At 51.4% G+C, this 27,720-nt stretch overlaps 1 protein-coding gene across 3 annotated transcripts in view; it reads left to right on the top strand.

The window, feature by feature from the left end:
- Positions 1-25,855, top strand: part of YPEL2 (yippee like 2) — a 33,534-nt gene extending 7,679 nt beyond the window's left edge. For 2 of the 3 annotated variants that reach the window (XM_083806326.1, XM_083806324.1), the window contains exons 2-5: positions 3,337-3,649; positions 18,539-18,582; positions 19,337-19,445; positions 20,790-25,855. In XM_083806326.1, coding sequence (XP_083662452.1) covers positions 3,533-3,649; positions 18,539-18,582; positions 19,337-19,445; positions 20,790-20,879 — 360 coding nt within the window. In that variant the 5' untranslated portion in view covers positions 3,337-3,532 and the 3' untranslated portion in view covers positions 20,880-25,855. The remainder of the gene's footprint in view (positions 1-3,336; positions 3,650-18,538; positions 18,583-19,336; positions 19,446-20,789) is intronic. The other variant, XM_083806325.1, reaches the window with a different exon arrangement.
- Positions 25,856-27,720: the final 1,865 nt, after the last annotated feature.

Raw genomic sequence — 27,720 nt, 5'->3', positions numbered from 1 at the left:
ATTCTAGAGATAAACTTCTCTTGAATTTTAAAACACTGGATTCTGGGGCGATGGCAGATACTCATCTCTCCTAGGCTGTTAGGCACAATCATTAAGTAATGGAAACATTTTTTTTTATTTATTTATTGTTTTAAAAAAAGGTTAATGGAATGACTTCACAGCTGCCCGCCGTCAGCGAGGCTGAGGAACATGAGCTCACTTGGCTCTGCAGAGCCAGAGGCACGGCCTAAAATCAGCCTCGTGCCTTGGTTCTGCAGCAGAACGAACGTCTGTGAGCTGTTACGTGTGTTGTAACTCAGGTGCGTTTGCCACTAGGACGGGAAAAAAAATCCGGGTTGTGTTTTTTTTTGCGTTGCTGAGAGCCACGGATGTTATTTGGTGTATTTTGAGGGGATAATGGAGGTGGATGTGGGTCCCTCCAGCCTGGTGGCTGTTCAGGGTGGACGAATGCCCTTCCTGCTGTTTTCCCCTCTCCACCACTGTGGTGAGGGCAGAGCTCTTGGTGTAGACGTGCACATGAGCAATTGGGCTGTTGGCTGAACGCTGAACAGAGGCAGTCTCTTTATAAAGTATTTCTATTTACAAAGTATTTATAAAGGCTTCCATACTGGAGTTTACCTGAAGGTGTTTTTCTTTTCTTTCTTTCTTTTTTTTTTTTTTTAAGGTAATTTCTTGCCTATCATCTTAGGTTTCCCAGCAAGGTCTTAGCTCCCAGATCTTTACACTCTCCTCTGCCTTGAGTGCAGAGATCAGTTTGCCTGCTCAGCACCGTGCTGAGAACAGGAATTGCACTTCATCTTAATCTGTGCTCAGATACCATCTGACTTGAATTTTTGTGTCCTGTTCCGAAAGGTCAGATGTTTGAACTGATGTTGCATGTGTTATGAGGCCAAATGAATGAACGCTCATGAAATGCTTCTGCAGAAAGCTGTATGCAGCCGATAACTGGTGTATGCACGTCTTCGCGTCTCTGAGCCAACGCAGTTGCAGTATTTCCTCTTTCACTCGCTGTTCCAGGACACCGATGCCTAGGAAGCCTGGCCAGAGGGGTCAGCAAACAACAAGTAGGTGTTGCTCCCGTGTTAACTCTGCCTGGGCATCGTTTATGTCTCTGTTTGGCTTTGGGGCTGCCCATGGACTGCTTTCTGAGGCTGCCCTTTTGCCTGAAGAGGAGCAGGTTTAGTTCCGAGTGAGCCCTTCTGTGCCAGGATGGGCCTCGCGAAGCTCTCCCTGTAACTTTAATCGGAGAAGGTTAATCTGATCGGGGAGTGTTTGCAAAGAGCTTTAAGGATGGGAAGTGCCGTGTAAGTGCTGACTGCTACGATGGCGATAGATAAGCGTTATCAGCGCTTTGCAGGATGAGTGAGAATCCTTTTCCCATTCGACTAGGAGATGTTTCTGGCGAGGAGAAGAAAAATATTTCAGGGGGAAAAAACCCAACCAAAGCAACCAGGTTTCCTGCTGGCTTAGCAGCCTCTGCCTCCTGGCGAGCGCTGTGCGGGACCGAGCTGCGCTGGGCTTTGGACCGCGCCGATGGGGCCGGGGTGAGCCCGCAACGGCTCTCCAGCGTGTGCTGCTTGCAGGAGCTCTGCTGGAAAGCTTGCAGGCGCTGCTGGCTCTCGAGGGATGTCCGGCTAGCGGGAGGCTTGGCAGGTAACCTGGACTCCCTCAATCTCCTTATTTGTCAGTGACGAAAAGACTTGGGAGAGGTGTTAGAGACGCGGGCTCTGTACAAGGTGCTCTGGTGCCGAGGGGACGAGTTGGTTTTGTTGCGCTTTTATTTGCATGTGTCTGACAGTGCTCCCACGTGGGGCTTTCCAGTGGACAGTAAGGGACTCTCAGCCTGATCTGTGTTGCTCTTTCAGTCCGTCTTGGGCTGCTCTGTCTCGGTGAGGTACTTCTGGCCGATGCTGGGCAGAAAAGAAGCTCTGCGTGCTGCAGCTGGGCAGGACTGCCTCCTAGCACGGCTCTCCTAGCTCCTGCCTTCGGTTCCCTGGTAGGTTTCCTGATTTCCATCCCGCTGTTTGACGGTTTTCCCTTCAGCAAGCCAAAGAGACGTGTTTGCTCAGACAAATCCAAGTCTAGCAGTGCCCTGCTGCGTCCCCGGAGCTCGGCACATTGCTGGCGCCTTGCCTGGGGCGGCCCAGCTCAGTGTGCGAGCCGCGAAGAGCTGGGCTCACAGCGTGGTGACCTGGGCTGCTGTTAGTCCCACCTGGAAGATGGTCAGGTACGCTTCAGGCAAGTTACTTGTACCAGCTAGAGCCCAGCTTTCAGCTCCTGCACCTTTCTGGTACCTCACTTGGAGAAATTTCCGCTGCAGGTCAGGTGCGGATGGTTTTTCTTATTTTTATTTTAGGCTGGGGGTTGTTGTTGCAGCATTTGATACACAAAATGCAGACTCAGGAACTGAACAGAATCCCATCTTTTGTGGGAAGGGAAATCCTCCTGGGAGGAGCAGCCAGAGCCCGTGATTAATTTCTAGAGCGCGCGTGCTCGCCGTGTGTCGGGAGGGAGCGGAGCTGCTTCCCTCGTCCTGCTGCTGCCTCCATCCTCGGAGGGAACACCGGTACCTGGTGAGGCTTACAGAGGTGGGATCTGAAACCTGATTTCTGACAGAAGAGAGCCAAGCTTGAGCGACCTAGCAGGCTCTGTCAGGTAATGCTGGATAGCAAAGAGTTTTTCCAAACTGAAGAGAATTTTTAGCCGTCTGCTGCTATCAGGGGTGGACCCGGAGGCTGCTCCTGGCTGTCAGATGGGGGAAAAAAAAATACTGGAGTGCAGTTTGTAGAGCAGGTGCTGCCCTCGAAGCTTGCAGCAGGTTAAAAAAGGTGAGCGTGATGAAGTAATCCTCTGTTTCCCATGTGGAAACTGGGGTGGTGCGGAGAGAACGGGGCTCCCGGCTTTCCCCCAGGCTCCGGTCCTGGCTGCCTCCAGCTGACGGAGCCCAGCTCCTCCAAGGGCTGCTGCAGGGCTGGGTCTGGACGTGTGCTGCTCCCCAGAGGGGTCTGGGAGGCCAGGCGTGGTGAAAATGACCTTTTGTAGCGTCTTTGTGCCTCTGTAGTCCTTTCCAAACCCACTACGTGCTGGGAGGATGAATGGGGGTGATGGGGGTTTGAGCGGCAGGAAGATGGGAGCAGGGGGATGAGGGCAGCCGGCCCGTCAGCAGCTGAGCTGTGGGTCCAGCTCCGTCCTCCTCGGTCTGATCTGCAGGCTGTGTCCGTGTCCGTGTCCCCTGGCTGCCCGTGTCCCCTCCGCTTCCCCTCGAGCACTTGGTCGCCCCGCCGGCCGGGAGGCGGCCGCGCTGAGCGCTCTGTCTCTGCTCTGTTCCGAACGCAGGTTTGTGCCGGCTCCTCCGTCCCCTCCGGCTGAATCTCTTCCTCTGAAGCTGTCCCCAGCGTGTGGAGCCTGCCCCACACCCGCCACCTGCCAAACCACGGCCTTTACCTGTGTCTTCCGGTGTTTCCCGTGCGACCCGTCCTGCGGCAGCGCCTCCTGGGCCACCCCGGAGTTCACGCAGCGCTCGGTGGCTCCAATGGTGAAGATGACAAGGTCCAAGACTTTCCAGGCGTATCTGCCTTCGTGCCACAGGACCTACAGCTGCATTCACTGCAGGGCTCACCTGGCTAACCACGATGAACTCATTTCCAAGGTATGTGCCTGACCTCACCCTGCGCACCGGTGCGCTCGCGCTGCGGGTCAGTCGCTGTGCCGGTGCCCGGCCCTCGCTGCTGCTGCGGTTTTCGCTTGGAAAACGGGCTCGTAGCCTAGAGGATCTAAGGGTGAGCTGCTGCTTTTGTTACAAGTCATCTCCAAAATAGCCGCAGGGGACAGGTTTCCTCACGGGTGGTCTGTCTCTTGCCGTGATGCTGGCGCCTCCCTCTCGTTGCCGGCTGTAAATGCGCCCGGACTGATGGCCGGGACTGCGAGTTACCTTCCAGGGCTCTTCGGGTGCTTGCTGGTCAGCACAGCCAGGGCGCTGTTGTGTGACTGTGCACTGGAGAAGTGTCTGGAAACGCTCTCTCTGCTAAACTATGAACCTGTACAAGAGGCTGCCTTAAAACCCTTACTTGGAGGCATTCTTTGCTGGTGCCTCCACTGAAATGTAAGACAGCTTTACAAAGACTGTTGAGTTGTTGCTCAAACCTACATCATTTTGTCAGCTTCCAGCAAGGAACCGTGCAGTGAGCAGGTGGGCTGTGCTCTGAGCCGGCAAGGTTGGGAGGATGCTGTCCTGTCCCCGTGATCACAATGGGAAGGGTCTGAGGCTAAGCTAAACGAAAAGCTTTCAGAGGCAGTACGTAGGGGTCTTTGCAGAGGGAGCAGGTCAGTTCAAGAAGCTCTTTCTGAAGTGCAGAAGCTGCTGCTCTCTGAGCCTGCTGTGCCTGGCTGTGGTCAGGCATCAAGTTTCCAGGTTTGGGCTGCCTTGGCAATCAAGCCTCCGTAAAGTTTATTCAGCTCGTAAAACCCGTGTTCAGAAAAAGCAGGCACACCGTAAGATTTATTAGCTGAGATGAGAGGAAATTGCGCCGTGAGCTCTGTGCGTGTGCGCACCGTGAATGAGTTCAGCTTCTGGAGCAGCCTCGAGAGAGAGGCCAGGACGACACGGGACAGAGGTGCCCTGCCTGTTAGGGCGCAGTGCTTCCCCCTTCCTGGTGCACAGAAGAGATGAGCGTGTGTCACCTTGCGCCAAGGGCTTCGGCTGTGCAGCTGTGAAGGTCCTTCTGGATTCTTCCTGTTGGTGCTCTGGCCTGCCTTCTGCTGCTGGAGGCTCTCCTTCCCTTTTCTCGTGGTTGTTGCCTGGCTGGGTTGATCCACACCTCTGTGATGGTGTCTCAATGCCAAACAATTGAATTTAAGCGTTCTGCTATGAACAGTGCTGATTGCAGACTGCCACAGTTTGGGGTTTTGCAGCTTCTCTGTAGACAGGCTTCCTCTTAGGCTATTGCTTCTGAGTCATTCTGCGCCTCTTGGGGGCTCCTCGCTCTGGTGCAGCGGCTGCTGCTCTCAGCAGAGCTGGCCTTGAGGGCTCTAAAGCCTCCAGCTTTTAAAGGGGAGGAGGTTGTATGTTTCCTCAGCAGAAGGAGGTTTTGAAATGTAAATGTCCACAGCAGAGCGTACCGGTCTGTGCCCCAGGTCTGGGCACAGAACCCATTCGGCCTCTCGGACCGGCTGTGTGCCTTTAGGTGCCTGTTCCTGTGCTCAGGTCCGTTACCTGTACAATGGGGTAGTCACCGCCCTGGCTCTCCCCTGGGAGAGGTGTTGCAAGCTGGATTTTGTGTTGGGGGGACCCAGGAGGTGCCTTACTGGCTAAAGAAGGAGATGTGCTTTACTTCGTGTTCATTGTAGATCAGAATTCGTGCTCTGCTCTTTTAACCATGGCTGGTCCCAAGGCAGAGAAAACACGTGGCAGTGTGTGCCCGCTGGTTGCACCTTTGACACTTTTTTTTCCCCTCCTTGTTCCACGTCTGTGCCCCCTCCGGTCCTTTTGTGCAACCTCTGGTCCTTTGTGCCACGCAGCTTCGCAGGTAAGTAGCTTCCAGCCGGGCAGTGCCAGCGCGCCGTGCTGCTCGGAATCGGAGTTCCTGGCCATCGAGGCGTGCAGTAACTGCCCAGGAATGCTGACTGCTAAAATACGAACGCAGGAGGGAAGATCCAAAGGCACGGAATAAAGCTGTGTGTGTTGAATTATGGAAGTATGAACTACAGCGTGCTGGGGTGCTCGTGTTGCTCCTTCGAAGGGTTTATTGTGGGCTGCGGCGTAAATTTTTGATGGTGCTGGGACCGCTTTGCCGGCTGAGCATTAGTGGGTCACACAGTTTGAGTCCGAAGGGTTTGGGGTTTTAGGTTTTATTTCTCACAGTTATAAACCTTAATAAAATACATTCTTTGTATAATTGAAAACTTTATAAGAATAATTGTGCAATCACAATTTGTACAACAGGCTATTAAACTGAGAACAGAAGGGCAGTCCCTGCCTCAAGGGGTTTCCAATGTGTGCAGAAACTTTCCCAGGCAAACTGAAATAGTCATCTTTTTATCTGTTTGAGTTAGGATTTAAACATCTCCCCGAGGCCTTCTGCAGCTCTTTCATCACAGGCTTCTATTAGCATCTGAGAACCGGGCGGTGGAATTGCCATGCTTGTTTTCCGTATGGAAATGTAACAGACTGAAGGAAGGAACAGGCACCGTGAGGACTGAGAAGGGAACGGGGAAGATTATTTCAAACCAGAGCGCTTCTCAGTCTGCAGTGCATCCCATCTTGAACCTGACTATGTCACTTGATTCAAAACAGCCCAAATGACACCATCTTTGGAAACGCTCCCCAGAAAACAGGCTTTTATGTAACAGCAGGGTGTTGGTGTTTTGGCTTGAAGAAATTAATTCCTATATTCATTTTGCCCCAAGTTGCACAGAGACCACATGAGAGCTGCGCTGCTTGGCGTGCCACGAGCTTTTAGCTCCTCTGGACACACGCACATTGCAGCACTGGCTCACGCCGCTGGCTGATGCTCTCTCTGGAGCTGAATCCCAGCATTGTTCCGTGTCAGCCTATACTTTATTTCCTCTTCTCTGCGTTTCCCCTCTTAGCCCTTCAGCACCGGCGTTAACTCACTCTGACTTCGGTGTTTTGCCGTGACTGGGTATCAGAAGCTCTTTGACAAATACGCCTTGGCAGGACTGTTCTTGCTTTCTTCTCTTCTTTAGGAAAACCTCGTGCATTAAAATGGGTAGAAGGGTTCTCAATAAGCCATCGCTATTTAAAGAAAATAATCGATGCTGAGGCTTTTAAGAAAAGCTGAGGCTGTTACACGAAGCCGGTTACCAAAATGTTGCCTGCTTCCTTGGCCTTTTATCTCCTGCAGCCGAAGGGAGAGAGTGGTTTAGTGTGTCTGATTTGTAATGAGATCCAAATTGTGGGTTGCGTTGTCTGGCCAAGAAAGGTCTGGCTGACTTAGGAAACAGAAGGTGATCAGATAGATGGGTGGGGTGAGTAACTACTTTTCATTTATATGGTCCTTCGGTGTCTGGGCTAGCGGGAGTGGAGGTTCTTGTTCCCTCGTAGCAAAGTATCACTTAAATGCGTGCCAAATTTAGTACATGCTCTTGTTTCATTGCTTTTTCCAATGCCTAAGTGGACTGAGACTCTTGGAGCTCAACCCGGCGCTGTAACAGATGCCTGCGCTTTGTTCCTCCTTTCCCCACCTGTACAGCTGAACTGCCGCTGCTTTGTCCCGTCTGCCTGGGAGATGCAGCCTTGGAGCAGGTCCTGTCTGCCTTTGGTAATTAGCACAGGGTGTCCTAATCCCCTTTGGCTGTACCCTGAAAACAAAAGTATCGTGCCAGGCAACTGTAGTTAAAAAGTATATTTCAACGCCTTCCCGTTGCCAGAAAATAAATGAGAGATACTTGTTACGTTTCTCTTTCCCAGGTGCAGCATCCCATGGTTCTTAGAACCTTCAAGAAAAACACATGTACCGCAACCAGTGGTGGCCAAACCTCCCTGGAAAGGAGGTGGGGGGGCTTCTCTTGAGAAGTGTGCCTGCTGTGTCGCTTTGTAGTGCGGGGCCTGGGGGAACAACTAGCAAAACAGACGTTCAGCAGTGTAAACAGCAGTTCCTCTCTTTCTCAAAGGAGACGCGATGCTGGTCTCTACCTGCTCTGTGCTTTTCACACTCTTTGTCAGTCTTAGGACGTATGAATTCGTATGTACCTCGCGTCCAGTGGGGAAGGATGGGAACGAGCAGAAAGATGCAGGCCAGATGCGGCCACGTTGGTGTCTTGGTTGCTGGCTTTTTTTTTTTTTGCCATGTGAACAGTAATCCAGCAGAAATGTCCCTGATTATGGAAGTATGTAGGGAATGTCTTGTGGGCGTCCTGCAGTTTCTTTTTCCATGAATTACTGTGATCCAAGTGCTAAACATTATGCAGCGCTATATCCTCTGAAGTTAGCCTAAGGCTTGCCTAAGAAGTTTCATGTTTTCCTTTGATGTCTGCTCAGGACCCTTACTGAACGCGAATGTGAAATCCTTCGACACAAAAGGCTGCAGTTCCTCCAGCCCCGAGAATTTAGGAAAGAAAGAGAACTTGTGCGTGCCTCACTTTCTTGACTGGGGCTGGATTGTTAGCGAGGGATCACTCACAAGCTCTTTTGTGTCTTTTGAGGTGGGAATTGCAAGGCTTCTAAGCAAACCTCGCTCCTAGCCATTGGGATTCCTGCACCTTTTGCATCCCCGGCCAGCAGGCTGCTGGAGCCTGAGCTCCTTGGTACAGCAGCCTCCTGGTGATCCTTACGGCATGCTGAAAGCAGCAAGCTTCGCTCCATCTTCCAACCGGAGGATCTTAGAAGGATTTGAAACTTTGGTGCCAGCTTTCAGATAAGTTGGGGATGAATTCTGCTACCTGAGAGCATTACCGCACACCTTACGTAGATGGTGTGTGGCAGGCGCTGTGGTAAGCAGCAGTTGTTGGGCTTTTCTTTTTTCTTTCCCCCTCCTGAGTATTTGAAGAAGTCAGTGCATGTTCCTACTACCTTGCTTCTCAAGAACCATTCAGCGGCGCCGCCAAGCCCACGTTTTACGTCAGTTCACCTTGAAGACATGAAGTTACTTGCTGAGGAGGGAAGGGGGGCATGCACACAAGCCAAAGGACTAACCTAAAATTGGGATGTGGCTGTTTCGAAACTCCTTTAATGGAAAAAGAGGTATTTGGTAAGTGGCCAAGACGAGTCGAGTGAAAATCCTATGTTTCTGTCATAGGGGAAAAACTGAACTGGGGGGTAAGGTGAGTATTCCTTTCTCAGGGCTGAAGGTCTTACTGTTTTTCATTTTGTTGGGTTTCTTCTTGCTTTGAAAGTAGGTCTTGTCTCTTCCCAAATGTGAATTTAAGCTCCCAGCTTCACACTAATGAACCCCTAAGTCCAGGAGGAGCTATCACGTCTGACCTCTTCTAGAGCATGGGCCAGTGAATTTCCTCAGGATTGCAGCACGTCTTGCAGAAAAAGCATTTAGTCTTGATTTGAAGGCTTCAGGAAGGAAAATTCACTGCTCCCCTTGGTCACTTTTTCCAGTGGTTAGTCATCCTTACTACCAGAATTGGAGACACCAGGTTTAGATTTGTCTGGCTTGTGCTTCCAGTTGGTGGCCTCTGGCCTCTTTTTTTTTTTTTTTTTTGCTAATAGATCTGTGGTCCCTACTATTTCTTGCTGGAGAAGTTAGTGGTATACAGTAACCAAGGTCACTCTTGATCACTTTTCTGATAAGCTAAACGGATTCAGTTTTGTCTGTCACGGTAAGATGTTATTTTTTCCAGTTCTGTGTCATTCTTGTGGTTCTTTTCGACATTTCTAGCATTTCGACATCCTTTTAGGAATGGAAACAGGGCTGGTCTCATTGTTCCAGCCTCAGCAGTATACAGCAGTAATATCTTCACAGCGTATGCATTTCATAATTGCATTAGTCTTACTGGCTCAGCACCGCACACTAAGCTCCTGCTCATTTATTTTGCTATTAGCTCCTCAGGCACTGGCTTTATCAATTTAACGCACATCTCTAGCAGCTGTCCAGTGGCTTTTGCATCCTGTTTTTCAGCTCTTGTTCCATAATGAATCATCTTTTAGATGTTATTTGGAGCTTGGTTCTTAGTTGCAAGTATCGCTAGGGTTCAAGTCGTTTTGTTGTGTTTTTTTTTCTTTTTAGCTTCCCAATTTTGCTGCCGTGATGAACTTTTAGTACGGTACCTCGTAGTTCTTGATTTCCGTGAAGCTTAAAATTAAACTCTAGTTCTCAGTAGAACAATGTGTCGTCAGAGTTGTTAAATGTGAGCTGTTTCCTTCAGTGTCTTGACCAGGAGACCGGCACCGACAGGGCAGAGACGAGCCCCGGCACCCAAGTTCCCCCCCAGGAGGCCGTCACGGACAGGCTGGGGGCTGCTGGGCTGAGCTGGAGCAGGGCAGCGGGGCTCAGCAGCACTGGGAAGCCTTTATTTGAAAGACAAAAGAATAAACCAAAGTGCCCTTTGCTGGAAAAAGTCGGAATATGAAATCTGAGCTGCGTAATGAGTACGTGTAGTACCTGTTCCGTAGTGCGGCTGCCTAAATGAGATCTTTCTGTCCTGCGTAATTGCCTCCTCTGGGGCTTATCCTGCGAGGTACCGTGCTCGCTCAGTTCCTGCTGGCCTTCGTGGGATCTGAGGGCAGCCAGGATCAGGCCCCTTGTTTAGTCAGGATGTGGTTGTTTAGCAGAAAGAGCCCAAGGAAATTTGTACCTCCTTGCATAATTGTGTTTATGCAGCAATTAATTGCTGTGCGATTTCTAAAATATTTCATTCTGTTCCAAGAAAAAAAAAGGGAAAAAGGTAATAATTCAAAACGCTTTAGAATTCCCTGTCAGGATAAAAACGGATTTTCGAATCCATCACTTTATGGAAATAACTCTCCCTCTTCCTCTCCCTTAAAATTGATGACCTGAGCATAAATAAAACATTGTTCCCATTTGTTACCCAGGGAGCTGCCAGGGCCGAAGGACAGTGAATCATCAGGGCTTTTGCTGCATCTGCTGCAAATCCTGAACGACTGGAGCATGGAGTCGATCAGGTCTGAGCCCTCCTGGCTTCCTTGGGTGTTTTCGGTTGTGGGCCCTCGCAGGTGGAAGAGGAGGAAGTTTTAGCAGGCCCACGCAGGTCACAGCTGAGGGGTCCAGGAAGGACCAGCAGGTCTGGGCTGGGACCGAACCGCACGTGAGCGCGGGGGGCAGACCGGTGGAAAGGTAACTCGGGGTGAGCCTTCCCAGCGGGAAGGTGGGCGTCTGGTGCTTATCTGCACGGCAGCAGATCTGTCCTGGGGGAGCGAGGAGCTGCTGCCCCACGTGTCCTCCTGTGGACGTGGCTTTCGCTGAAAAGCCCGCGCTCATCGTCAGCTTAGCGGCCGCATTAACGGAGGGCAGGGATCCGCTGATACGGGGCAGTCGCTGTTACGCTCCTAATTAAGTAGCTGTTGCATTAGCAGTTTCCATCTTCCCTCCCGGTCCTGTCGTGTGTTCAGCACTAATACCCACGTAGTAGCAATAATTAACGTGGGGAAAAAACGGGCATTGCTTCCTGCCTGCCCCTCCTTCTCCAAATGACTCGATCCTTGGATGATGGAGCCGGCGTCAACCTGCAGCAGGACGGCAGCACTTAGAAGGGGGTGGGGAAGGCACAGATCCTGCTAAAGCAATTGTAGATGCGTCAGAATAAAACCCTTTTTCATCTCTCTGTATCCAGAAGGAGAAAGCTGGGATTCGTTTTCATCTTCTGTAGTTTTTTCCCCGGGGAATAATGAAGTTCTGCTCTCCACACTGCACTTCCTACGTACCAAAACGTGAAGGGTTGTGTTCGATGGCTCTCACTGGTGACTTAAGTGCCAGAGATTTCCCTTTGCAGAGGGGAGCTCAAAAGCAGAGAAGGAGCAGTTGCTCCCCGCTCTCAGGGGGCTGTGTGTGCTTCTTTTCCCACATCTGTAACCCCTGCTCGGGTTGCAGAGGAGAGGGACATCTCTCTCCTGAAGCTGCTCTGGTTCTGTGTGCTCCCCTAAATATAAAAGCAAATACTGTGGGAAAGGAAGCAGAAAGTATTTCCATTGCTTTTCATCCTGAAGTCAAGTTTTGAAGTGCAGCAGCAGCAACCAGAGGCCATCAAAAATTGCATGAGAACGCACAAAATGTTAAGTTTTATAGAAGTAATAAATTCAGTGTACTTTTTATTTGCCTTCTGTTGTTTGTGCCTTTAGCATTCACATTTTGAAGTTGCACTTTGAAGTCTGTGGGCTGGAAACACATTTAAAAATAAATAAAAGCAGAATCCAGGAGCCCAGGGCTTGTTACAGGAGGCACAGAGAGGGCTCACGATACCTCTGGGTCATAGCAGCTTGTGTCTGAGCTGAGTCAGGGGCTGCAGGGGAGCCTGCCGGGCGTGTTGGAGGCAGGGGGGGACAGAGGAGTTTGCAGATACTTTCTGAATCTTGAAATTCCTTACAAAACTTTGTTCAGGCTTTAGCTTAGCAGGCTGATGGCTTAAATAGGTGTCGTACTTGAGGAAAAAACTAAAGTCTGGCCATTTGTCTTTCCCTAAATCCTGGTTTTCGTTACTGCAAAGCCTCAGAAGGGATCTCTCCTTTCCTCTGCAACCGCAATGTGAAATTTCCCTTTGAAAGAAACCTCTTGCTCTCCCCCCTGATAATAATGGACAGTCGGACTGACACATGAATTAATAACTGGGAATGTGCTCCCGACTCCTGACCCACTTAAATCGCTTTGCACAGCCTATCTGCCTGGGAGCAGCGCAGCCCCGCTGGAACGCTGCTGTCACCTTCGTGGCGCGCCGACGTGCATTGGAGAGCTCTTCCCACAAGCAGCACGGTGATGTTTCGTGGCAGCGGGCACCTGCACGGTGCTGGGGGGTTTCCATCTTCCTGAGCGGCACTGGTGCGGTGGCCGTAGCGCTGCAGGGCGTGCTCCAAGCGTTCTCCTGCAGTTCTTGGCGCTGCTGGGAGTCTTGTGAGCAGTGCTGGCTTTTCTCAGCTCCATCTCCTAGAAACACGGAAAGATGAGAGAATCACACCAAGAAAAAACCAACAAGGTTTGCTGCTTAAATTTGCCTGGATGCGAAGCTGTGCAGAGCATTCTGAGGATGAGGAGGCTAGCGTAGCACAGGTGGAGGACCTGGAGGAGGTCTGACCGAGGCTTCAGCTGGTGGTGATGGCTTGGTCGCCTCTTCTTCTGGTTGTCTTCTTCGTGCAGCGTTACTCCTGGCCGCTGGAGGAAGCGGGTGGTGTGTGTGCACTGCTCAGGACCACGTCTGCACTGGATGCGATCGGCTCGGCAGCGTGGAGCGAGCGGTTCCTGCGCTGCCAGCAGGTCGAGGCTCTCTGCACAGTGCAGGAATTTCAGAAAGCTGTCACAAAAGCAGGGCGTAACAAGCACGAGGTTCTTCAGTCTCTGGTAAGCGGCTCCAGCACGCCGCCCTTTTTCCTGGCAGTGTCATCGCGCAGCCTTTCCCTAGCAGCAGCAGACTGATGGATTTCGGAGGCGGAGGCAGCACCGCCGGCGTGTCCCGCTGCTGGTCGTGCGGGCGCTCGCTCGCCCAAACCTCGAGCACCGTCTGTCTGCAGCCTCTCCCCGCCGCTCCTGCTTGGACCAAAGGCTCCTGCAAAAACACGGCCGCGCTGCGGAGCAAAGCCCCTGCCACGCGCACTGGGTGTGGAGGGAGCAGGGGCTTCGGCGAGCACCTGCTGCTGCCGGGAGGAGGGGAGCGGTTGTAAGGACATCTCCTGTCAGCATGAAAGAGATTTTGGTGACGTCTTCCCTCTGCCCAGGCTGTGTAGCAGCTTCCTTCTCCTAGACTGCGTAACCCAGGACAAACAGCACGAAGCTGCTAGGACGTAGCTGCTCCTAGGATACAACACGGCGACCTCGCAGTTCCTCCCTCTTCCATCACGCAGCAGCGCAGACTGACGGTGAATAAGGCCGTGCTGAATTAATTGAATTACTTCAGAGATGAGTTGGGTCTGCTATTTCCATATCGACGTTGGGCTTTAAATAGCATTAAGGACCCACGTTAGAGCTCAATTAAAGCTCCGAAACGCAGCTAGAGCAGGGGAAGGGCACGTCTGGGCACGGGGTGGAACAATGGAAGCGGTTCCCTTGACGCGGGTTGTAGCCGGCATAATCAGAGCAAGACAGTCTGACTTAAATCTGATCACTGAGTGCCCCTTCCCTGAGGACAGCAGGAATTACTGACCCCTGAGGAGGCCTCTGGAGCCCGTGTGGGTACAGGGACCAGCAAATAGAGCTCGAGCTCCCCTGGGAACTACTGTAGGGTGTGTTGCTGCTAGGTGTGTGGTTGCTATAAACACGCTGCAAGATGTTTGTTTTAATCAGAGTCATTTCTGCCATCAGTAATAGGGCTTGAAAGGTACCATTCAGGCCCAGCCTTCAGCTGGGATAGCAGCTGACAGGAACTGGGATTAAGTGCCGGAGAGAGTGGGAGGCGTGCGAGGAAGGTCGTCTGTCGGTGGTTCGGGGCACGACATCACCTCGTGCCCGCTCTGCGGCCGAGCGCTGCAGCAGCCGGCGCCTGCGCCGTGTTCTGCAGCACCCAGCCTGGTTTAAGACACAGCTGTGTTGTTTTTGTTTTTGTTTTTTTAAATCCTGACAACGTAAACAGGAATCGCCAGGTTTAAAGACCGCAGTTTCCTTGGTGTCGGAGCTTTGCCGAGTTTTCCACCCTTATTTCCTTGTGCTCACAGAGCCTGTGGTTTGGAGCACGTCTTCACAGCAGACTCGCGTGCGTTCCGGTTGACGTGCCGTTGTGCTTTGGGTGTACCTAAAGGTCTCCTCCCCGTGTTCAAACTGTGTTTTACGAGAACAGAAATGTCGTGCCGAGAAGTTCAAGGTCTAAATCAGCAGGACCAAGTCGCACACCGAGGTGGGAGGGAAGCGGTAACAGAGCTCTGGAGGGATCCTTGCATGAATTTGTCTCCCAGACTGCCGTTTCATTTTTGTTTTATTGCCCTGGGAAGAGGCTGCCAGCTGGATGTAGGTAAGCAGCGGCGTTCTGCAGAAAAGCATCGGTACGGAGCCATTTCATCCTGGCAGCGGCTTCCTGCTTTTCCAGATGATTCCAGCCAGCTCTTTTTGTGTTCAGCCTATTGTCGAATGCCATCACAAAGACTTGGGATATTAATCCCGTCATCTGCTCGCTGGGTGGAACTGCTGAGTGGGCTGCGCGCTGAATGGGGAGCCGCAGGTACTGGGGGAACGGGGACGGTGTGTGGGATCCACGCCTCTCCCCGGCTGAAGGCTCAAACCCCCCTCTGCGTCTCCAGCAGCCACCAGGAGCAGAAACACAAGGCTCTGAGGTGTGCTGGTGCTGGGAGGGCTGCTCCCCTCCCCGAAGAGGCTGGGAAGGAGCCGTGCAGCCTGCCCAGGAAGCACGGCCAGGGCAAACAGAGCGGTGCGTTCAGCACCGGGCGCTGAGGTCAGCCCGGAACACGTGTGCCGAGCCGAAATGACCCTTCCCAAGGTCACGGGTGTTGGATTTCTGTGGGTTCAGCTCGAATCCTGCAGGACGAGCCCATCTCCAGCGAGCAGGCTGCGTCAGCCACAAAGGAGCCAGCGCTTTGCGGGAGGGCTCCTCCTCATGCTCCCAGCCACGGCAGGCCTGGCGCACCCCTGCCCTGCAGCCTGGGTCCTGCTGGAGCTGCCGGGCTGCCCCCTGCTGCTCTGCCAGCAGGTCCAGGTTAAGGAGCGCCTATTGTGAGCGATTTGTGATTAATGAGCAGCTCGTGTGATCCCTTTGTCCTTTAGGCTGGATCCGCGATAACAAAATCATGCAACAAAACACGCCATCTCCCTCCACGCACACGCAAAAAAAAGTACTTGTTTTTAAAACCCGTGCTTTCGCAGATCTCGTTTGCAGTCAGCACAGTTGAGGGGGGCTGTGAGTGTCTATAAAGCGGGTGGTAGGAACTTGTTCATCCACAGCAGCTACCAAAGGTGTCTTAACGTGGAGCTTCTGCCGTAAGGAGACGTGGCAGGGGGGGATCCGCAGCCAAATGGCTGGCTCTGGGCTCGTGGTTCCCACCTGGGGGCTCAGAGCCGCGCTCCTCCAGCCCTGCAGCTCCTGGCGGAGGAGCAGAAAAGGGCTTTGGACGCCAGCACCCGGGAGGAGTAAGCTGCTGCGTGTGGCACATCTCAAGAGCTTGCATTGTTTCTAGAGGGCTCAGGGAGGATGGGGAGGGAGTCTTGTTGCTGGCACGTACAGATGTGTTTCCAGCCAGGCATTCAGCGCTAGCAGCGCAGAGAGAAATATGCGCTTGGGCTTTCAGTGGGAAACAACAAAAAAATCCTTTCCATTTCTTTCAGCTGGAAAGTGATGCCAGGAGCTGTTTGCTTTAGAGTCTGAAGTCGGTATTTGAATGCACGTGTGCACCTTTGTGCATCAAAAAAAACCTGCCCAGAGAAAGCACGCAGCGCAGAACGCAGGTCTGCTGGCTGTCGCTGCTCAGGGGACACGGGTGCTGTGGAAATCTTTCTGCGTGCATCTTTGAAACGAAAACAAAAAAACAACATAAAAGAACATCTGCTTGTGTAAAAACGGATCCGTTTCTCCTGGTTTCTAAGTGCCCATTGCAGCATGTGCCATTTTTTCTGGAATCACGGCAGAGAAGGGACGTCTCCAGAAAATGCCGAGGTTAAAACATCGAGGTACAACCCGCCTGTGCTGTGGTTACAGAGGTACTGTCGGCTTGGTCCTGCGGACAGCAAATGCGTTAGTGAAGTTGAGAGATACTGCCAGACCTTCCTCACTTCTTTCTTTGTGATTTGCCAAATCCTCAGCTGGCCGCAGGGTGGGTACTGAGACAGGCAGCAGCACTGAAAGCTGAGCGGTGGCGTGTTGAGAAGCCCTGCTGGGGCAGGAGATAATTAATGTGATTTTTTTGTGGTGTGTGGTGACCGCCCTTAGGTGCCCAAAAGCCCTGGCTCGAGCTGGAAGGAAGGGCAGCTGTGAGAGGATGCTGCTGTCCCCTGGGAGCGTCCGGGGAGCCCCAGACACAAAGCTGCTGGGTTTGGTTTTGTTGTTTATTGAAGACAGGCCTTTGTGCAGCAGTAATGGAAAATCCTATTTCTGTACCAATAAAAGCTTTGCTCCCATGGTTGTTGTTACTGGCAGACGCAGTCTCTTTGGTGTTTATGGAAAAGTATTTACTGGGGAGGCCTGGATGGCGAGCAGGCTTCGTCTGCTTTCGTTCTGCTCTGATGGCACGCGTGCTCCTGGGGGACCCCGGGTGCCTCCCCCCGTACCCCCCCACATCCCCTCCTGCAGCGGGCACTGCCGGTGCCCCTGCTGCTGCTCCGTTTGCTCTGTACCGGGGCAGGGCACTGCGTGGCACCGGCCTGGCCTCTTCCTCCTGCCCCACGGGGGCTCAGCTCTGTGCTGTTTCCCCCCCGGCACGCTGCTCGTAGCTGCCAGGCTGGATGGAGCTAGCGGGCATGCGGCCGTGCCAGCCCCAGCGACGGCAGCACAGCATCTGGGCGCTGCAGGAGGGTTAAAGGGAGCTTCTTTAATGCATGCAATCACACAGACGCGCTCGAGACGTGTGTCCTGTTGAATTCCTTCCCCGGTGAAGAGGTAGGTGTTCCTCGGGGCGCTGCTGTGGTCGGCGTGGAAGAGCTCCGAGGGCCTCAGGCAGCCTCCGCGTCCTGCCTGCGTCTCCTGGCCCCTGGTCCTGGGCTTGGGATGCAGCTGAAGAGGAGCAATTCCTCCGGGATGGAGAGCGTTCTCCTGCCTTCAGAGCTGCAGAGCCACTGGGGCCGGCCAGCCCTCACACACGGCGCTTTCCCCACCGGAGGGGGTTCTGCCCGTGCCCCACGGCCCTCTTTGCCCCCAGGGACGCCTCTGCTCAACACTCAGAGCCTTTTGCTGCCCTGCTCGTGGTCGGGGGATCTCCCAGGGGGCCTTCACCACTTACTAGGGTCCCTCGGCACCAGGTGAACACCGCAGCAGAAGCTGGCTGCTTCCGAGAGGCGGCTTGGCTGCGCTCCGTGCGAGGCTGGGGTCACGCAGGCATGCGGCGCGTCCCTGGGGCTGGAGGCAGGGGAGGGACGGGGCCTGGTGCAGAGCGCGCTCTGTGACCCACGGGAGGGTGCTGTGCTGTGCTGCCCTGCCCCAGGTTGGCCGTTTAACTGCCCCTGCCATGGCAGGGGGTTGGAATTGGGTGGTCTTTAAGGTCCCTTCCAAGCTAAACCCCTCTGTGACCTCCTGAGGTAACCTGTGTTTAACACAGCGGTTTGACTCGGCGTGTGCTCGTCAGAGTGCATTAAAAATGCCGGTGGTGTCTGCTGCGTGTGAGGCAGCTCCTGCACGCCTGGCACCATCGCGGGGCGACGTTACAGGTGCCACAGGGGGGCCGTTGGCTCTCGGGAGCACCCCGATGAAACAAGGGGCAGGGAGGATGTGCCCCGACATCAGGAGAGCAGAGGCTGAGTGCGTGTGCCCGGCGCCTTGCGCCGAGAGGACCTGATCTCGCAGCTGGGTTCAGCGTGCACCCGCAGTCTTCCTAAGGGGAACTCGCGTGCCATCAAGCACCACGGCAGCGTTTCAAACTGAAAACGTGAGCGCACTGTTGTTTAGAAGAGGGCGAAATTGATATTTGGCAGCGAGGCCGCGCTGGGTAAGGATGAGGCAGGGGTGTGAAATTCGTAAACGGAACTGAAGGAGGGAACGTAGGCATCGCTGGAATGTAAGAGGGAAAAAGGCTTGACTTTTTAACTTGAAAAGCCCGTTGGGCTTGCACGGCGCTGTAAATGCTGCAGCCACGCGTAGGACAAGACCTCTGCTAGCCGGCTCTCGTTTGGCTCTTGGGGTTCCCATCCCGAAGCCCGCACTGACGTGGGTTTCAGGCCCTGACCGTCTGAGGCCATTAATGCAGCTCTTGAGTAGTTCCTGCTTTAGCCTTATACCTGTCAACCAACCGGCTGAATTGTGTTTTCTTGCCTTTCAGTCCTTCCAAGGAAGCCAAGGACGAGCGTACCTCTTCAATTCAGTGTGAGTACCGCTCCGTGGTGTCACCTCTGCGTCTCTTGGGGTAGATTTAAGAAAACCCTCATGAAGACATACAGAAAACCTTTTTTTTTAGGAAATCTCTAAGACGTGGGAGCTTGCTGGAAATGGTTGGAGAAGGAGGCAAGAAACAGCACTGATTCATGTTTGATATTACGTTCAAGTTTCAGATAAGCAGCTAGGAAGAGATTTTTTTTTTCATTATCAGATTGAGAGATAGAGCTAACATGACTCATTCTCTTCTCAAAGAACGTAGTTGAGCTGAAGAGTCCAGGTTTTATAAATGCAGAGACTATGTAACATCTAAATGTGAATTTTAGAGCTAGCATAAAAACTAACTATAATTTTCCCAATAACTGAAAATAGTTCGCGTAAGATCACGGCTGGGACGTCTTTCAGAAGTGCTGATTTCAGTTCCATTTGGGAAAATAAAAGTACAATTTTAGCAATTTGAAAATGAAAATCTTTCTCGAATGCATCATTAGTGCAATTTACTACTGTGTTATTAATCTTCCTTTCAAAACTTTGTAGATTTTTCAGTTGAACAAAAACCCCATTTTACCTTTTCATTCTGTTCTGGAGCTGCAAGAGGTCTTTGTTTTGGGAACAGCTGCGGGACTCGGTATTCTCAATTTCCTGCTTACGTTCTCAAATACTGCAATAACGTTGCCGTCAGCTTCGTTGTAGTGACGTGCAGTGGCAAGATGCACTAATAGAGAGCTTCTCTCCTTTCTTCCAGAGTTAACGTGGGCTGTGGCCCCGCAGAGGAGCGGGTGTTATTAACAGGATTACATGCTGTTGCAGACATTTACTGTGAAAACTGCAAAACCACACTGGGTTGGAAATATGTGAGTATCAGTATGGTTTGGTTTTCCTGGGACCGTCTTCCTTCCAGCCCTTTGTGAAGGTGTGCACGTGGTATAACATGGTCCTGGGGAGCAAACGTTGACTTGGGAACCAGAAATGTGGATTCTGGTCTGTAGCCACATCTTCTCTTCCTTTCCACATTTCCATTTTCACTCCTGTCCTTTGTTTGTTTTCTCCATTTAGAGCATGAGCTCTCTGCGGCTGATGTGTTGCCTTACTAAGAGTTTGTACTGTGGGCTTGGTTTTGGTGGGTGTCCCTTGGTGACACATAACGTAAAATTCAGTCGGTTTCGTGGTTTGTGTTGTCTTTTTTCCCAGACCCTCTCAGAATAATAGAGCGATCGATGCAGTGTTGGTCCTGTGTCCTTCCCACTGGAAATGCTATTGAACACGAGTTGATCTGTTTGCTGTCTCTTGCTCTCTATAAATTCAATTACCTTCAAATAAAGCCTTGTGCTACGTTCTCATTTCTGCTTCAGGAGGCACGCAGCGTACTTGTTTGTCAAAACATTTTGAGCAGTATCTAAACAAAACATTTATTGTGTCTGTGGTCTCTGGACAGAAATACTCTTTAAAGCCAGTTAAAAGGCTATAAAAAGTAAAGCATCAAAAATTGATGCGGTAGGAATCCATGCAGAAACACAGCATGGATCCCACAAATGGAGAAGGACACTAAGTACGTAAATGGAGTTTATTGTGGAACAAAACACAGAATTTCATAAGCGGAGCAGTAAGCTCAGGTCTCTCCAGCAACAGAATCACGTCCTGGCAGATGCGTTCCAGGCACGCAAACAGCACTCCTGAGCAGAGCTGAACTGCCTTGGAGGATGCAACCGAAATAAATAAGTTGAGTCCCTTCTGGATAGGGATCCCCTCGCTTTCTGTACTTGTTTCGTTGTGCACTGTTGAAGCACCGCGTGGTGCTGTGACTGCCAGCACCCATCTGTGCAGAATGGGTCCTTCCCAGGTGCCCCTCGGCTCCTTTCCTACATGAAGCTTGCCATAACTGGGCTCCTTCCCAGTGATGATGTCTTTACAGCAGGTTTCATCGGGGACCTCAGCGTTCCTAACACTAATAAATCCTCAGACCACCCTAGAGAGAGGCAGATTTTATCACCGGTGGTTCCTAAAGCGTAGTTCAAGGAGCGGTTGCTGTTAGCCTGCAGAAAGCTGCACGTTTACGTGGTGCCAGTTCCTTTTCTCATACTGTGAAGATGGGCAGAGTGCTGGTTTAATCCCTCCCAGGCTAGGACTGTACCAGCATTCCGGGATCTGTAACCGTGACTTTACCTTCCATATTGATCTCTTTCTTTCTCCTTTTTTAGGAACACGCTTTTGAAAGCAGCCAGAAGTATAAAGAAGGCAAATACATCATTGAACTAGCTCACATGATCAAGGATAACGGCTGGGATTGAATGGGAAGAGCCCAGCCCTACCAGCGTGTAAGAGAATGCCATCCAACCGAACATTATATCCAAGAGTGAGAGAGTGACTGAACGCTTGGTTCCATGCATTTAGAGGCTCTGCAATCTGGGAGCATCTTCACACCCTTCTCCATCTTTATTGGTGACTGGCCTCTAAATTTCTGTCTCTCTGTCTCTTTGCTTTGTATCTGTTTGTGAGTTGACCCTGGCTGCTTCTCTCTCTGTTCTGGCGTTGGCTAAGAGAATGCACCGAATGCCCGACAGCCATTCCATGTTGACGAATGCTTACGTACAAACTGAAGTTGGCTCTGTGGTGGCAAGCTAGCAGCAGGTCTCGGTGCGGGAGGAAGACCCGAGTCTTGGGCAGGAGAAAGTGATAGGGGGTGGGGAGTGGGCCCACAGGGAAGTCATCGGAAGTGAAGCTGTAACTTCTCCTTTAAGTCCTGGTTAACCAAGGCTTGAAACTATCTACTTGTCTAAATGGACAGAAAAATACCTCACGGCTGCGTTCTCTCCGAATCGTAAAACCGCTGCTCCGCCGAGGGAGCTTTGGTCTAAGCCGGCTGAGCACAAGCCCTGACCAGTTCCCCTCTGCAGGCTAGTTGTGGATCTGTGTTTTGTTTGCCGTTCGTGAACTTGTTGTTGGGGGGAGGAAGGCTGGAGAGATTCCCCGCCTCTCCTTTTCCTCTCTGTTGCAGAGGAGGTAGGCCGAACATCCCAACAGAGCACGGCTGTGGGAGCACCCTCACAGCTGGAGAAACCAAATCCTGACTCTTGAGCCCTTCAGAGAGGAGGAGAAAACCACTTAAGGCATAGGGAGGCTGGAACTGCAGCTTAGAAGATACAACAAAAGAAAAAAAGGCGCATGCTAGGCAAGAAAGAAGAAATTAGGTAGGGGAGGATGGGGACAAAGGTAGTAACACAGGGTACCCCTCGACTTCTGAGCCTCCGCTGAACCTCCTCGGAGGTCTTTTACCAGTGGTTCACAAACGAAAGTAGGAAAATGCTGCTATGAGTATCTTCTTCTTAAATCCCAGGCCCCAGCCATCGGCTCTGCTCTTGGAGCCTGTCAGAGAAATGATGTGAGAGTGGAGAGAGGAGGGAGCAGAGGACCCCGACAGTTGTAGCAGTATTGCACAGGTGGATATTTCAAGCCATGAGGTATCCCCCCCGAACCTTCCCCCCTTTTCCCACTCCCAGAAGCCTGTTGGAGGTACAGGGGAGATGGGAAAGAAAAAAGAAATTAAATGTCTGCCCCATGCCCCTGGAGCTGTCTGTGCTGTGGAGTTTAAATGGGAGGGGTGGATGTGGACATGGTAACTGCAAGGGACGAGCCCTTCCTGTTTTAATTTTTTCCTATTAATTAGTGTGGACCTTCCCGAGGTGGCTGGTGGGGAAGGAGCATCGTGTGCGAGAGGGGAGCTGCGTTAGGCATAAAAGACAATGTGAAGTTTGCTTTGCAACAGTCCAGCCAGTATCTGGTGCATAACTCAAGACTATTTAACTGAATTAGTTTTATCTCTCTGAGTGAATTTCCTTTTTGTTTGTGGAATTCTTTCAAGTAGGTTAATCCACTGGGGGGAAATCTTTCTTAATCCAGAAGGAAAGAGTATTGTGCAGGGGTTTGTAACTCCTTACGAAACCTAGGCTTTGGCGTTGTAATCTCCTGTCGCTTGCCCCCACCCCCAAGATCTCTGAGCCGGGGATCAGGGCGGAGGGGCTGGCCACAAAATAATTCGCTGTTAGACGAAGGGGATGTGAGCAGAGATGCTGCTTCGGATCGGGATAGACTTCACACGTTGGATCCTTGTGCTGAAGCCCAAACCCGATGGCCCATCGAAGCAGAGGCTGTTTTTTCTCTTGAACCACTACTCCTGCGGCAGCCCGTTGTTACACCTCGCAGAGGGAAGGGAGCTGGAGGCTGGCTGCGGCTCCTGCAGTGGGTGGCAGTAGCTTGTTTTGTGGGCCTTTGCCCTTTCTGTTGCGGCTGTGTAGCTTCAGCTTTCATTTCAGGTTGTCTGCTTCCATCATCCGCATTCCCGTGACAAAAATCTTGTAAAAATCAAAAACTGTGCAGTGCTCACTAACTTGTTGACACTGGCACTGGCCTGGTCCCATTTTCCTGTCCTTTGGTGATTGATCCAGGGCAAGTTATTGGGTTTTGGCTAGTGCGAAGTAATTTGTATTCTTTGAAGAGCTCTTAGTTCCCCCAGACACACAGCATTTAAAGGGATCTGTTTGTACCTGGGAGAAGTAAAAAATAACCCCAAATTGTTAATATGAGATTGAAAAAAAGACCATGCCCCAGCTCTTGATTTTATGTTGATAAAAACATAAAATAAAAACATAAAAATAAAACCATGTAGGCGATAGTGATCACCTATAGAAAGGATACCAGATACAAATGTTTTTGTCCTTATATTTGGGACAAGAAAGGATGATGTTAAATCAGATCAGGCTGTTTTTAACTGTTCACAGGGGTTACGCTTTTAATGGCAACCAATCTAAGCTTGAATATGGCAAGATCTTAATCTGCTTTTAATTGGCTTTGTCTCATCAGCATCCACAGATTTACAGTTGCTGAGAATCTGGCCTCAAGTCCTGATGTGAGAAAACGTGTGTGCCTGTGAGTGCACACCGCACAGAGTTATCTCTAGACTGACTTTTCAGGGAGATAAGAAAAAACTGGCCTGCGAGGCTCGTTTGTTCTCTGCTGTGCGTCCACCAGCTATGAAGTCCTTCCCGCGCTGCTAATCCCCTGCGACGTGCTGTGGTAGACACAAGACGGTGCAGGGCGCTGGTGACCAGCGGGACGATGAGGTCTGTGTGCTGGTGGGTGTCACAGCACAGCCTGAATCGATGACTTGTAGGGCAGCGTGTTCAGAGCATAACCAAAGACCCTCGCTGTCTGCATCCCCCGGTTGTGAGCCAGCTGTAGCCAGGTCGTTCCCCTCTGGGGAGATCAAGGTGGGACTTTTGTCTCCGAGCCGGAGATGCGGCCCGCAGAAGTCGCCTCCTCGGGCACCGAGCGCTGGCGGTGCTGCTCCGTGGGGCTCAGAAAACACCCGGAGCAGCCGCTTCTGCCCCTCTCCACGTGGCAGCCTCGTCTCTGGCAGGCTGCGAGCGCCCTCGAGTTTACATCACCCCAGGCTACCCCAAAGCTCAGACTTCAGTCAGTTTTAAATTTCTTGTGCTCTGGTGGATTATCTGGTGTGAAATCCTGGTCCCTGTAATAAATATTCAGATGATAATATATACAAAGCTGAAAAAAAAAAAGAAAAAAAAAAACATTATCTTGTGAAATATACTTTTGTAAATAATATTTAATTTTTTTAAAAAAATAATATATTTGGTGCTGTTTTCTCAGAGCCCCTCCCTGAGAGCACTTTTTTCGTTGTTTATAGATGATACTGTTTCCTTCTGTATTTGTTGGGAAATATGTCGAAAGGGAAACAAAAATCACAGTAGATGTCCTCTTGAGTCTATCCAGTTTCCCTCTGGACGTGGCAGGAGAGCGGAGTCCCTCCGGCCTCCGTCCGGCCCGGGCTCGGCTCCTGCACAGGCGGCACTGTCCGTGCCGGCGCTGACACGGGCAGGATGGGGCCTGGCTCCTGGCACCAGAGTCCGGAGTCGCTTGCGTGCCGAAATACCTTCCTGTCAGTGTCGCAGATCTCCCCTTGCACCAGTATTGGCTGGAGTGAAGTAGATCCCGAGGCTTTAGAAAACCGGAGTGAATACAAGCTGCGGCCTCCGAACCGCTGCTTCCACTCGCTTGGAGGCGGCAGGGACGGAGGGTGGAGATTTCTGATGAGTCGTCGTTTTTAAACTAAAGGTCTTTGGACGTGGATCCTGGTTTTCTTTGGGGTTCTTTGTGTGTTTGTTTGTTTTTAAACCAGGCTGCTACAAAACAAATTAGAGTAAAAAGTTTACCTCTCTGGCAGTAAAGTTCTTTTTTTTTTTGTTGTTTTCCTTTCTGTCTTTAACCTCCCCCCTGCTCCCCACTCTTCGTTTTTAATTCTTTGGGTCTCTTGTTTGTCCTGAAGTGGACCAACAGCACAAACCACTGGACTGTGTTTTGCTGAGCAAGGAGCTGTTTTCAGTGCTGAATAACTGTTGCACGCTCTCTGATTCTCTGGTTTTGGTGCACACGATTTAAAAATATACAGGAAAAAAAAACAACCTACAATTGAAATTTGTTGTTCTTGTGATGATCATGTGAGAATTCTCTCTGTATGCATTTTTCTAACTGGTATGTGAGTGTATTAATCATGCATTTCACTGCACTTCCTTGTTTTGGGAGGAGCATCATGCTTCAGTGTGAACCAGTTTTTGGGTGACCAGATGACACCAGGCACCGGGGGGGGCAAGCAGATGTGCAAGAACCGGAGCTCAGCGCAGTGGGAAGGAGCTCTTCTCACCAGGTGAGAGGCCTCAGAAGTTAAATGCTCAGAAACAATAACGTTAGGCATAGGTTCGGAAGAATCATGTTCAAAAAGAATAAACAGAAGAGGGGAATAAAATCATACTGAACTCAAAAAAGAAATCAACATATTTAAATGCAAGCAGAATGGCATTGTGTATGGTAAAATCACAAATAAGCTATTCTCATAGTTACGAACTGTATGTATCCTTTGTTTTGTTTCTCGTAAGGAAATGGGAATGCTTTCCCCACTGACAAAACTAAAGGAGAATATTTCCAATACCAGCCTGTCTATCGATGCTCTTGTGTTTACAAATTGTGTATACTTTTATTTCTTTGATCTTATTTTAATTTTATTTTTGGCATATTTCTTCAGGTCATTTGCTTCAGTAATAAATGCAATTGTTTTCAAATAATTGGTTTTCACCTTTTCATGTATTTGTACATTGTATATAGTTCTTCAGTATTAGAGGGAGGCGTATTGTTTGTCATATTTACAATATGTGTTGGTGCTCATTTGAGAAAATAAAATTTTCAAGTACTAAAATGTTTCTTCCATGTGGCTATCTTATTCTCCTCTGCCATGTGCAAATTCTTAAATGACTGGAGGCAGCGAAATTTGGTTGTTAAGAAACGGTACCTTCAGCTTGCAAACAAATTACACTCCAGCATTGGTGACGCTGGTGTGTTTGGGCATTTGCAAGCGCATTTTGCTTTAGCAGGAGAGAGCACAGGGGGGAGGGTGATCCCTAAGTATTAAAATACAGAATAATTCCTCTCAATAATGGAGGGAGCTTGTCCGTCGTGTGCGTAAGCTGCGGCACTTCCATGAGTCATCTTTCTTGCCTGATGCAGCTGCACCCTGCCGGCGCTGATCTCGTCCAGTGGCACTCACGTAACGCCAGGATCACCTCTCTGCGATGGGTGGTGTAAACGTACCTGTCTGTGGTGCCTTCGCCTCTAAAATCCGTGTTAAGCTCCGGTCGGACTGAGAGCAGTGCTCCATTTCAGGCGGTTCTCAACGGGCGCAAGCAGCTCTGCTGGGCTGCTTGGGAAGCCAAAAGGTTCTCCCTGGCTCTCTGTTTCCATCCTGTTCCAGACGAGCTCCATTAAAAGAGCAGCTCAGCAGGTCCCCGTGTCCAGTGGTACACACAGGTGCCCGGAAACAGGCAGATCGAGGCTGAAATCCTATGGGCAGCACCCGCGGGTGGTTCTGGCAGGGCCACCTCCGTTCCCTGGGGCTGCCGTGACCTTTCCGGAGGACGGGCTATAAAGAGAAACGCGGCTCAGCGCGGGCAGCCCCCGTCAGAGCCCGAAGTCACAACGATTTTTTCAGAAGACAATCACGGAGCTATAAATATCGCGGCGCCAGTGGCCTTTAATCCTGGTGCAAGAGCAGTTGGACTCGCGGGGTGGGGTGGCTGCTGTCCCGGAGCCGGGCTGTCGGGTGACCGCGGCGGGGACACCGCACGTGGCTCCTGCCCTCCCGCTGGGCCGCGGGTGCTGGGGGGATGCTGCGGGTGGCTGCCCTGCCGTCAGTGCACCCCGTCCCCTTTCCTCCTCCTCTCCCTCTGATACCAAAGCACTTTATGACCCTTAACGACGTAACCCCTGCTTGGGGTGCGTGTCCTCCCCTCCCGAGCCCCACTTTCACAAAATTTAACTTTCCACCACTGGCAGTGCCCTTGGCTGCTGCTCCCACGGGAGCTGACTGCTCCTGCCCCAGCCAGGGCATTTTCGTGCTGACAGGAAGGATTTACAGGAGCGCTTCCAGGCTGCCAAACGCGGGGGATATTTTTACCCAGCTTCAGCCTGGGGAATAAATAGCGGTGAGGCCAAGAGACGCACCATGGATGCAGCCTGGCTGCGATGGAGACGTCACCCGGAGGGTGGCTGCCCCCAAAGAGGTTTCCTCGGCCTCTTGGTGTGGGTTTTGGGGCAGGGCAGTGCTGGTGCCCAGCAAGGCCAGGTGGCACCAGGAGCCTTTGCTGGGGACATCGCAGCAGCACCACCCCCTTGCACCCGCGGCGCTTGGGTGCCGCTTTGAGCAGGCTCCAAAAAAATGTTGGCGCTGTCAGTAAAAAAGGAGAAGATGTCAAAAGCAAAATGGTGGTGTGAGAAACTGCTAAAAGCTGAAATTTTCTTTTTTCCCCTCTCTCACAGGAAACGCTTTGCATCCTCTGAAATTTTGGGTTCAGCTGAAAATTCCAGTGTTTTCTGTACAAAAAAAACACAAGGAGATGTCCCAATGCGCCCCATTAAGTGTGGCTCAGGCCCCAGGCAGCTGCGGCGGGAGCTGCCCCTCGATTTGTTCTCCTTGTATGGAAACTTCTGCTTAGGTGAAGTAAAAGGCTGGGGGAAAAAAAATATAAAAAAGGCTTCCCCAGGGGCCCAGCCTCGCCCTGTGGAAAC

The sequence above is a fragment of the Anser anser genome, assembly GCF_964211835.1.
Source record: "Anser anser genome assembly, chromosome: 20".
In the NCBI taxonomy this organism is placed as follows: domain Eukaryota; kingdom Metazoa; phylum Chordata; class Aves; order Anseriformes; family Anatidae; genus Anser; species Anser anser.
Note: the sequence above shows the minus strand (reverse complement) of the source record. Positions and strands in the feature narration are given on the sequence as shown.